This window comes from Macaca fascicularis, chromosome 11, assembly GCF_037993035.2.
Source record: "Macaca fascicularis isolate 582-1 chromosome 11, T2T-MFA8v1.1".
Taxonomy (NCBI): domain Eukaryota; kingdom Metazoa; phylum Chordata; class Mammalia; order Primates; family Cercopithecidae; genus Macaca; species Macaca fascicularis.
In genome coordinates, this window is record NC_088385.1 from 46,828,428 (window position 1) to 46,840,572 (window position 12,145).

Consider the following 12,145-nt stretch of genomic DNA (forward strand, 5'->3'; position numbering starts at 1 on the left):
AGTTTAGAAATCTTTCTGCTCATCTCTCCTGTTTTTAAAACACTGTCCTGGAAATAGTTAATATTAGGAATGAGAAAAATGATATAGGTTTTCCTAGTAAGCTTTATTTCTTAATTATGAAATACTACTTAATAACTTACCATTGAATGTTTATCCTTATTATCCTTCAAGGTAATTTTATTGAAGATTGAAGATACTTATAATAAAGATTGAAAGGATTTTATTGTCCTTTGAGGTCAATCTCGGGGGATGAGATGTTATGAGACAGGACAATTAATTGACTTGATCAAAGTACCTGGTTATAAAAATAACACAGCCTGGTTTAGAACGTCTCTTCCTGACTCTCTTGTTTGGCATAGAGCCTAAGTGTATGCCTCCTTGGATGTATGAGCCCTGATGTTGGGCATATTTATTTTATCTGCTTGCTTTCAGGGTTTCGTGCACCTGAAGTTGCCAGAGGAAATGTCATTTATAATCAACAAGCTGATGTTTATTCATTTGGTTTGCTACTCTATGACATTTTGACAACTGGAGGTAGAATAGTAGAGGGTTTGAAGTTTCCAAATGAGTTTGATGAATTAGCAATACAAGGAAAATTACCTGGTAAGCTCTGTTTCCTCTACAATGAAGATTATTTTTTCTTAATATCAGCAGCCTTATTTTTATGTAATTGTAATTGTATGCTTAATTCCTTAAACAGATGATCATTTTTTGTTTAAAGCATAAATATTCTTAAATCCTATGGCATATTAATAAAAATCACCTGAAAAAGGTAACAATTTTAGGCTTTTTAAAAGAATTCTAAATTAATATTGGTGTATTTAGTATTATATTTAGAAATATACTCAGAAAAGGAAATTGCTGTTAGAACTCCACATTTGGTGATTTTTAATTTTCATAAATAATTACTATGTACTCATTATCCTGGAATGTTTTCATTTTCTTGGAGTGAAATAATTTACATGCAGGAATGGAAGACTGAATGATCTATAATAATAATTTTTAGTAAGAATCGGTAAATGCATATTTAATGTTATCAAAGCTCATTTGGAATGGTTGTCTCAGGCTTTCAAGAAATTAGAGGACTTTGTAATTCATTCCTTAGCCATTACTTTGGTTCTCACCCCAAAATACCCTTTTAAATTTGTTTAGCTCTTCTCATATTTTCTGCTTTCCCTTTCATTTAAAAAATACTTTTGAGTGTACACGACGTGCCACGTACAGGAAATAGAACTTTATCTTTTTTGAGTGTAACTTCAAGATTGTGGCAAAACACAACTTATTATTAATTGGATAAACCTTAGATATAATCTAGGTATTTCCTTTATCTTACTAGTTTTCTAGTGAAAATATTCAGGTCTCTGCTGGGTACAGTGGCTCACACCTGTAATCCCAGCACTTTGGGAGGCCCAGGCAGGCGCATCACTTGAGGCCAGGAGCTGGAGACCAGCCGGGCCAACATGGTGAAACCCTGTCTCTACTAAAAATACAAAAATTAGCTGGGCATGGTGGTACGTGCCTGTAGTCCCAGCTACCAAGGACGCTGAGGCATGAGAATAGCTTGAACCTGGGAGGTGGAGGTTGCAGTGAGCCAAGATCGCACCACTGCACTCCACCCTAAGCAACAGTGAGACTCTATCTTAAAAAAAAAAAAAAAAAAAAAAAAAAATCAGTTCTGCATTCTGCATCAACCGGAAGAATAAGCAACATCTTACAAAAAACAAATGTGCACAAACCATCTGTGAGGACATAAGGATTAAATGCTTGCCTACTTTGAGTATTAAAATTAAAAGTAGAAGCTTAATTATTATATGAGTAAAAGTGTTTCCAATGTCTATTTGAAATGCAGGTATAGAATGAAAATCTATTATTTTATTAAATTGTTATTTGGGTCTCTTTTGATTCCATAAAAAAAGTCTTTTTCCACAGCTCTTAGTGGAGATCAATTTAACAAAATTAGCTTTTATTTTGTGATAAGTAAATTTACATAAATATAGGATTATGGAGATAATATTTTTCTTTGCAATATCTGGACCTTTTATAAACATTGAGGGGAAATATAAGTGTTCTTACTTATTTAGTATGCTAGCATGATGTGTTTTAATGTTTTAGATCCAGTTAAAGAATATGGTTGTGCCCCATGGCCTATGGTTGAGAAATTAATTACAAAGTGTTTGAAAGAAAATCCTCAAGAAAGGCCTACTTCTGCCCAGGTATTCTTATAATAAAATTTTGTTAATATTTTGTACAGAACATCATGTGCATATATGCATATATATATAAAATCTTCAAATATATATATACTTAAACACATAAATAAACACACACAGACAGAATTAAAAATACTTATAAGGCAAACCTCCTATAATTTTCACCATCCCAGGCACAGAAAAAGGACATTGCCAAAACCCCACGTGCTCCCATATGCCTGTCTCCTCTCCTCTTCTTCGAAATGCCTGCCCATTATTTTGCCCATTTTTCTGTTGACTCTTTTGCCTACAAATCAAACGAGAAAAAAATTTTCATATATAACCTACTAATCCTTTGTTGGTTTTATATGTTGCAAATTTCTTTTTCGAGTTCGTGGCTTGATTTTTAAATTTGCTGTAGGGTGCCCACTAATGAACATAATTTCTTAATTTTAATATATATAAATTTAACAATCCTTCTTTTTCCTTCTTTTTCTAGTTATTCCTGTTCGGTCCTGTTGTAGAGTCCATCTTTCTTTTAGAGCCACAAAAATATTTACCTATGATTTCTTCAAGCGTTTTAAAAGTTTGGTTTTGACAATTTTTTAATCCATTGGAATTGACATTTTTATCTGTATCCAACTCCTTTTTTTAATGTGGAAAACTAGTTTTTTCAGCTTGATTTACTGAATGGTTTCTCCCCTTTTGTCCCATTGATCTGATGTGTCCCTTTTGTAATTTATTAAAGATAATGCACATATCCACATGTACACTGTCTTCCACTGATCAACTCGCTTATTTTTCCTCCAGTACTAACCTGTCTTAATTCCTGTAGCTTTATAATGCTCTCTCCCTATTTACTTTTCTCATCCAGGAATATTTTAACCAGTCTTAGGCTTAGCTTTTCTACATAAAATTTAGATGCATGCTGTCAAATCTTATGAAAAACCCTATTGTCCTTTGGATTGGTCTTAAATTAATATGGAAACAATCTGGAGAGGATATCCTTATGGTATTAAGTCTTTGGAATCCTTTTTTTTTTTTTTTTTTTTTTTTTTGAGAGAGAGGGTCTCGCTCTGTTACCTAGGCTGGAGTGCAGTGGCAGGGTCACAGCTCAATGCAGCTTTGACTTCCTGGGCTCAAGCTATCCTGTCACCTCAGTCTCCATCAGCCAATTGTGTGCCACCAGGCCTGGTTAACTTTTCCTTTAATTTTTTTTTGTAGAGAATGAGTCTCACTATGTTGCCTAGGCTGGTCTTGAACTCCTGGCCTCAAGCAATCCTCCAGCCTAGGCCTCCCAAAGTGCCGGGATTATAGGCATGAGCCACTTGTACCCACCTGGCCAAGTCTTCCTATTCTGGAATGGCATAAATTCTCTCTGTTTACTTAGGTCTTCTCAAGTGTCTTTCAATAAAGTTTTGTAATGCTACGTATAGGTCTTGCATATCTTTGGCTGGATTTTTTTGCTGCAAATTGCTTCAAATGCAATTCATGGCTTGAGATTTGTTTTTTAACTGCCTAGTTGATGTAAATCTGGTCTATGAATTGTACTGACAACAAGCTTGTGAATAGCAATTTTTCAGCAACCTTTTGCTCCCTCTCCCCCTTTCCCTGCACAGTCCCAAAGCAACTTTCCTTATATACCAGTGAAGGTGGAAATGTGGACAGGTTGATTTCTGCTTCTTGTTTATGCTGAATATGCAGTCCCTTAGGGTCCCAGCTTTATGGGTACAGTCCCTTTACTAAGACTGTCTTATCTTGGGAAGGCCGTAGACTCTAACTTCTTTCCCATGGGCCCCACAAAGCATCCAAGAGTATACATTTATTTTGTCTCACTTTGTCTTGGCAGACAAATGTCTTCAGGGCAAGTCTGGCTTTAGGGTCAACTGACCCCTCTGGTTTCTGTCTCTCACTGTGATTTTGGCCTGATAATGCCTTATGGTGTCAGATCTTCAATGTTTTTAATACATTGTTTTTAAAAAAAATCATTTAGCATTTTAAATTGTTTTTAGTTGGAAGATTTGCCCAAGTAACCTCATCCACCATATTATCTGAAAGAGAACTCTTGTGATGTTTTATACTTACACACATTTTAATAAATGTGGGTTATCTTTAGGTTGGGAGCTCTTGATTTTGTGTTATAATTAATTGGAAAAGTTTTAACTTTAAATTTTCTGATCAAAAATAGTCAAGTACAACTATGTTGACTTTATCAAACATTACATGCTTTCTTTTCTACATGGCTTACTTGTTTTTAAATTTAGGTTACCACCAATGTTAGTCACATGAACTTTTATATTTATGTCCACAGTAAACATTTTTCATAACTTGTTGTTTTACTATATTCTTTTTTCATTTTCAACTGTATTTCACTTATACTTAACAGAATATATAACAAGTATATATATATATATGACAATATTAAAAAGCTTAGACATACTTATTTTATCTTTAAAATATAACATATACTAGGCAAGACAGGAAAACTCATCACTTTTATGGGATGAGGCACAGAGAGAGTAATGGGCTTTCTTGGTGTCTCCTGAGTGGTGGGTAAGTGGCCATGTCACACCTCTAATCCCAGTTTCCTGACTTATGGTTCTGTTTTCTTACAGTGCCTTCACACTGTCTTTCCAGATCATTAGTGTTTGAAGGACAAACATAAAAACATAATCTAGAGGTGACTTCTAAATTTTGTTACCAAAGACTGAAATTCCTGTTCCTTTCAACTACTAGAAGCTCAACTAAATTGTTGTCCCAAGGGTTTTTCTGTCACTTACGATGGCTCTGCAATGTAGAATTGCATGAAGAGTACCTCCTGACTCTGCTAAAATCCTATTTAATTGACCCTTGAGATTTTCAAGTGAAAAAAAAATACTACACATACCAAAAAGTATCAAGTACAGTTTAAAAATACAGATCTGCCTTTTCATGTAATTGTATCTGTAGTTTAGACACTAATCTTGATGAGCTAGTTGGGTTCCAGTTTAACAGTTTTTGGTTTTGCTTGACAGAGCTATAATATTTAAGTCTATGTTTGATTTTTCAAGGGAAATGAGTTAACTTGATAAGTACTGTTTTGTTGTCTTTGAACTTTCTCAGGTCTTTGACATTTTGAATTCAGCTGAATTAGTCTGTCTGACGAGACACATTTTATTACCTAAAAACGTAATTGTTGACTGCATGGTTGCTACACATCACAACAGCAGGAATGCAAGCATTTGGCTGGGCTGTGGGCACACCAACAGAGGACAGCTCTCATTTCTTGACTTAAATACTGAAGGATACACTTCTGAGGTAAATCCAATGCTCTTTAAATCTTTTGTAATTTAAAGCATATACCAGTTAGAAAGTTACTTAGGGAGAATTTTTTAAATTTATTTTGTACAAAGTAAAAATTTACAAATTTTACTTTTACAAAGTAAAAACAAAAGTATAAATTTTTTACAAAGAAAATAAGAGCCAATGTAGGAATATTATTCAATTAGCCTTCTGTTAGAACAAGAGTATTCAGGGGGACGGAGCAAGATGGCCGAATAGGAACAGTTCCAGTGTCCAGCTCCCAGCGCAAGCGACACAGAAGACCGGTGATTTCTGCATTTTCAACTGAGGTACTGGGTTCATCTCACTAGGGAGTGCCGGACAATCGGTGCTGGTCAGCTGCTGCAGCCCGACCAGCGAGTGCTGAAGCAGGGCGAGGCATCACCTCACCTGGGAAGCTCAAGGGGGAAGGGAATCCCTTTTCCTAGTCAGGGGAACTGAGACACACAACACCTGGAAAATCGGGTAACTCCCACCCCAATACTGCGCTTTACCAAGGGTCTTAGCAAACGGGCACATCAGGAGATTATATCCCACACCTGGACGGGAGGGTCCCATGCCCACGGAGCCTCCCTCATTGCTAGCACAGCAGTCTGCAATCTAACGGCAAGGCAGCAGTGAGGCTGGGGGAGGGGCACCTGCCATTGCTGAGGCTTAAGTACGTAAACAAAGCTGCTGGGAAGCTTGAACTGGGTAGAGCTCACAGCAGCTCAGGGAGGCCTGCCTGTCTCTGTAGACTCCACCTCTGGGGACAGGGTACAGCTAAACAACAACAACAACAACAACAACAAAGCAGCAGAAACCTCTGCAGACACAAACGACTCTGTCTGACAGCTTTGAAGAGAGCAGTGGATCTCCCAACACGGAGGTTGAGATCTGAGAACGGACAGACTGCCTGCTCAAGTGGGTCCGTGACCCCTGAGTAGCCTAACTGGGAGACATCCCCACTAGGGGCAGACCGACACCCTACACCTCACACGGTGGAGTACACCCCTGAGAGGAAGCTTCCAAAGCAAGAATCAGATGGGTACACACACTGTTCAGCAATATTCTATCTTCTGCAGCCTCTGCTGCTGATACCCAGGCAAACAGGGTCTGGAGTGGACCTCAAGCAATCTCCAGCAGACCTACAGCTAAGGGTCCTGACTGTTAGAAGGAAAACTAACAAACAGGAAGGACACCCACACCAAAACCCAATCAGTATGTCACCATCATCAAAGACCAGAGGCAGATAAAACCACATGGATGGGGAAAAAGCAGGGCAGAAAAGCTGGAAATTCAAAAAATAAGAGCGCATCTCCCCCGGCAAAGGAACGCAGCTCATCACCAGCAACAGATCAAAGCTGGATGGAGAATGACTTTGACGAGTTGAGAGAAGAAGGCTTCAGTTGATCAAACTTCTCAGAGCTAAAGGAAGAACTACGTACCCAGTGCAAAGAAACTAAAAATCTTGAAAAAAGAGTGGAAGAATTGATAACTAGAATGATTAATGCAGAGAAGGCCATAAACGAACTGACAGAGATGAAAACCATGACACGAGAAATATGTGACAAATGCACAAGCTTCAGTAACCAATTCAACCAACTGGAAGAAAGAGTATCAGCGATTGAGGATCAAATGAATGAAATGAAGTGAGAAGAGAAATCTAAAGAAAAAAGAAGAAAAAGAAATGAACAAAGCCTGCAAGAAGTATGGGATTATGTAAAAAGACCAAATCTATGTCTGACTGGGGTGCCTGAAAGTGAGGGGGAAAATGGAACCAAGTTGGAAAACACTCTGCAGGATATCAACCCGGAGAACTTCCCCAACCTAGTAGGGCAGGCCAACATTCAAATTCAGGAAATACAGAGAACGCCACAAAGATACTCCTCAAGAAGAGCAACTCCAAGACACATAATTGCCAGATTCACCAAAGTTGAAATGAAGGAAAAAATCTTAAGGGCAACCAGAGAGAAAGGTCGGGTTAACCACAAAGGAAAGCCCATCAAACTAACAGCAGATCTCTCAGCAGAAACTCTACAAGCCAGAAGAGAGTGGGGGCCAATATTCAACATTCTTAAAGAAAAGAATTTTAAACCCAGAATTTCATATCCAGCCAAACTAAGTTTCATAAGTGAAGGAGAAATAAAATCCTTTACAGACAAGCAAATGTTTAGAGATTTTGTCACCACCAGGCCTGCCTTACAAGAGACCCTGAAGGAAGCACTAAACATGGAAAGGAACAACCGGTACCAGCCATTGCAAAAACATTCCAAAGTGTAAAGACCATCAAGGCTAGGAACAAAATGCATCAACTAACGAGCAAAGTAACCGGTTAATATCATAATGGCAGGATCAAGTTCACATATAACCATATTAACTTAAATGTAAATGGACTAAATGGTCCAATTAAAAGACACAGACTGGCAAATTGGATAAAGTATCAAGACCCATCAGTTTGCTGTATTCAGGAGACCCATCTCACATGCAGAGACACACATAGGCTCAAAATAAAGGGATGGAGGAAGATTTACCAAGCAAATGGAGAACAAAAAAAAAGCAGGGGTTGCAATCCTAGTCTCTGATAAAACAGATTTTAAACCATCAAAGATCAAAAGAGACAAAGAAGGCCATTACATAATGGTAAAGGCATCAATTCAACAGGAAGAGCTAACTATCCTCAATATATATGCACCCAATACAGGAGCACCCAGATTCATAAAGCAAGTCCTTAGAGACTTATGAAGAGACTTAGACTCCCATACAATAACAATGGGAGACTTCAACACCCCACTGTCAACATTAGACAGAACAACGAGACAGAAAGTTAACAAGGATATCCAGGAATTGAACTCTTCTCTGCAGCAAGCAGACCCAATAGACATCTAAAGAACTCTCCACCCCAAATCAACAGAATATACATTTTTCTCAGCACCACATCGCACTTATTCCAAAATTAACCACGTAATTGGAAGTAAAGCACTCCTCAGCAAATGTACAAGAACAGAAATTATAACAAACTGTCTCTCAGACCACAGTGCAATCAAACTAGAACTCAGGACTAAGAAACTCAATCAAAACTGCTCAACTACATGGAAACTGAATAACCTGCTCCTGAATGACTACTGGGTACATAATGAAATGAAGGCAGAAATAAAGATGTTCTTTGAAACCAATGAGAACAAAGACACAACATACCAGAATCTCTGGGACACATTTAAAGCAGTGTATAGAGGGAAATTTATAGCACTAAATGCCCACAAGAGAAAGCAGGAAAGACCTAAAATTGACACTCTAACATCACAATTAAAAGAACTAGAGAAGCAAGAGCAAACACATTCAAAAGCTAGCAGAAGGCAAGAAATAACTAAGATCAGAGCAGAACTGAAGGAGATAGAGACACAAAAAACCTTCCAAAAAATCAATGAATTCAGAAGTTGGTTTTTTGAAAAGATCAACAAAATTGACAGACCGCTAGGAAGACTAATAAAGAAGAAAAGAGAGAAGAATCAAATAGATGCAATAAAAAATGATAAAGGGGATATCACCACCGACCCCACAGAAATACAAACTACCATCAGAGAATACTATAAACACCTCTACGCAAATAAACTGGAAAATCTAGAAGAAATGGATAATTTCCTGGACACTTACACTCTCCTAAGACTAAACCAGGAAGAAGCTGAATCCCTGAATAGACCAATAGCAGGCTCTGAAATGGAGGCAATAATTAATAGCCTACCAACCAAAAAAAGTCCAGGACCAGATGGATTCACAGCTGAATTCTACCAGAGGTACAAGGAGGAGCTGGTACCATTCCTTCTGAAACTATTCCAATCAATAGAAAAAGAGGGAATCCTCCCTAACTCATTTTATGAGGCCAACATTATCCTGATACCAAAGCCTGGCAGAGACACAACAAAAAAAGAGAATTTTAGACCAATATCCTTGATGAACATTGATGCAAAAATCTTCAATAAAATACTGGCAAACCGGATCCAGCAGCACATCAAAAAGCTTATCCACCATGATCAAGTGGGCTTCACCCCTGGGATGCAAGGCTGCTTCAACATACGCAAATAAATAAACGTAATCCAGCATATAAACAGAACCAAAGACAAAAACCAAATGATTATCTCAATAGATGCAGAAAAGGCTTTTGACAAAATTCAACAGCCCTTCATGCTAAAAACGCTCAATAAATTCGGTATTGATGGGACCTATCTCAAAATAATAAGAGCTATTTATGACAAACCCACAGCCTATATCACACTGAATGGGCAAAAACTGGAAAAATTCCCTTTGAAAACTGGCACAGGACAGGGATGGCCTCTCTCACCACCCCTATTCAACGTAGTGTTAGAAGTTCTGGCTAGGGCAATCAGGCAAGAGAAAGAAATAAAGGGTATTCAGTTAGGAAAAGAAGAAGTCAAATTGTCCCTGTTTGCAGATGACATGATTGTATATTTAGAAAGCCCCATTGTCTCAGCCCAAAATCTCCTTATGCTGATAAGAAACTTTAGCAAAGTCTCAGGATACAAAATTAATGTGCAAAAATCACAAGCATTCTTATACACCAGTAAAAGACAAACAGAAAGCCAAATCATGAACGAACTTCCATTCACAATTGCTTCAAAGAGAATGAAATACCTAGGAATCCAACTTACTAGGGATGTAAAGGACCTCTTCAAGGAGAACTACAAACCACTGCTCAGTGAAAAAAAAGAGGACACAAACAAATGGAAGAACATACCATGCTCGTGGATAGAAAGAACCAATATCCTGAAAATGGCCATAGTGCCCAAGGTAATTTATAGATTCAATGCCATCCCCATCAAGCTACCAATGAGTCTCTTCACAGAATTGGAAAAAACTGCTTTAAAGTTCATATGGAACCAAAAAAGAGCCCGCATTGCCAAGACAATCCTAAGTCAAAGGAACAAAGCTGGAGGCATCATGCTACCTGACTTCAAACTATACTACAAGGCTACAGTAACCAAAACAGCATGGTACTGGTACCAAAACAGAGATATAGACCAATGGAACAGAACAGAGCCCTCAGAAATAATACCACACATCTACAGCCATCTGATCTTTGACAAACCTGAGAAAAACAAGAAATGGGGAAAGGATTCCCTATTTAATAAATGGTGCTGGGAAAATTGGCTAGCCATAAGTAGAAAGCTGAAACTGGATCCTTTCCTTACTCCTTATACGAAAATTAATTCAAGATGGATTAGAGACTTAAATATTAGACCTAATACCATAAAAACCCTGGAAGAAAACCTAGGTAATACCATTCAGGACATAGGCATGGGCAAGGACTTCATGTCTAAAACACCAAAAGCAACAGCAACAAAAGCCAAAATTGACAAATGGGATCTAATTAAACTAAAGAGCTTCTGCACAGCAAAAGAAACTACCATCAGAGTGAACAGGCAACCTACAGAATGGGAGAAAATTTTTGCAATCTACTCATCTGACAAAGGCCTAATATCCAGAACCTACAAAGAACTCAAACAAATTTACAAGAAGAAAACAAACAACCCCATCAAAAAGTGGGCAAAGGATATGAACAGACATTTTTCAAAAGAAGACATTCATACAGCCAACAGACACATGAAAAAATGCTCATCATCACTGGCCATCAGAGAAATGCAAATCAAAACCACAATGAGATACCATCTTACACCAGTTAGAATGGCAATCATTAAAAAGTCAGGAAACAACAGGTGCTGGAGAGGATGTGGAGAAATAGGAACACTTTTACACTGTTGGTGGGACTGTAAACTAGTTCAACCATTATGGAAAACAGTATGGCCATTCCTCAAGGATCTAGAACTAGAAGTACCATATGACCCAGCCATCCCATTACTGGGTATATGCCTAAAGGATTATAAATTATGCTGCTATAAAGACACATGCACACGTATGTTTATTGCAGCACTATTCACAATAGCAAAGACTTGGAGTCAACCCAAATGTCCATCAGTGACAGACTGGATTAAGAAAATGTGGCACATATACACCATGGAATACTATGCAGCCATAAAAAACGATGAGTTTGTGTCCTTTGTAGGGACATGGATGCAGCTGGAAACCATCATTCTTAGCAAACTATCACAAGAACAGAAAACCAAACACCGCATGTTCTCACTCATAGGTGGGAACTGAACAATGAGATCACTTGGACTCGGGAAGGGGAACATCACACATCGGGGCCTATCAATGTTGAGGGGGGAGGGGGGAGGGATTGCACTGGGAGTTATACCTGATGTAAATGATGAGTTGATGGGTGCTGACGAGTTGATGGGTGCAGCACACCAACATGGCACAAGTATACATATGTAACAAACCTGCACGTTATGCACATGTACCCTAGAACTTAAAGTATAATAATAATAAAAAAAAGAAGAAGGGTATTCAAGAGCTAGTGTGTTTTGCTTTAGGATAACAGTATATGTCTTAGTTCAGCGTCCCCAGAAACACCCTGAGATGTTGCACAAGTGATTTAAAGAAAGAGAATCTTAGAGGGAAGTAAAGGAAGCCAGAAAGGGCAGAGGAAGAAGCTCAGCAGAAATGTGGTTTCTCAGGAGGTCTAGCCTCAGTCTCTGCCCACAAGGAGCTCTGGAGTATGAACAGTAGCACAGAATTTT

The 12,145-nt window shown here is 38.1% G+C and overlaps 1 protein-coding gene across 5 annotated transcripts in view; it reads left to right on the plus strand.

Annotated features, from left to right (window-relative positions):
• LRRK2 (leucine rich repeat kinase 2) overlaps positions 1-12,145 on the plus strand; it is a 146,025-nt gene that overhangs the window by 118,162 nt on the left and 15,718 nt on the right. For 4 of the 5 annotated variants that reach the window (XM_065524029.2, XM_065524030.2, XM_065524031.2 and 1 more), the window contains 3 exons: positions 433-603; positions 2,113-2,213; positions 5,292-5,486. In XM_065524029.2, the coding sequence (XP_065380101.1) occupies positions 433-603; positions 2,113-2,213; positions 5,292-5,486 (467 nt within the window). The remainder of the gene's footprint in view (positions 1-432; positions 604-2,112; positions 2,214-5,291; positions 5,487-12,145) is intronic. The other variant, XR_012419730.1, reaches the window with a different exon arrangement.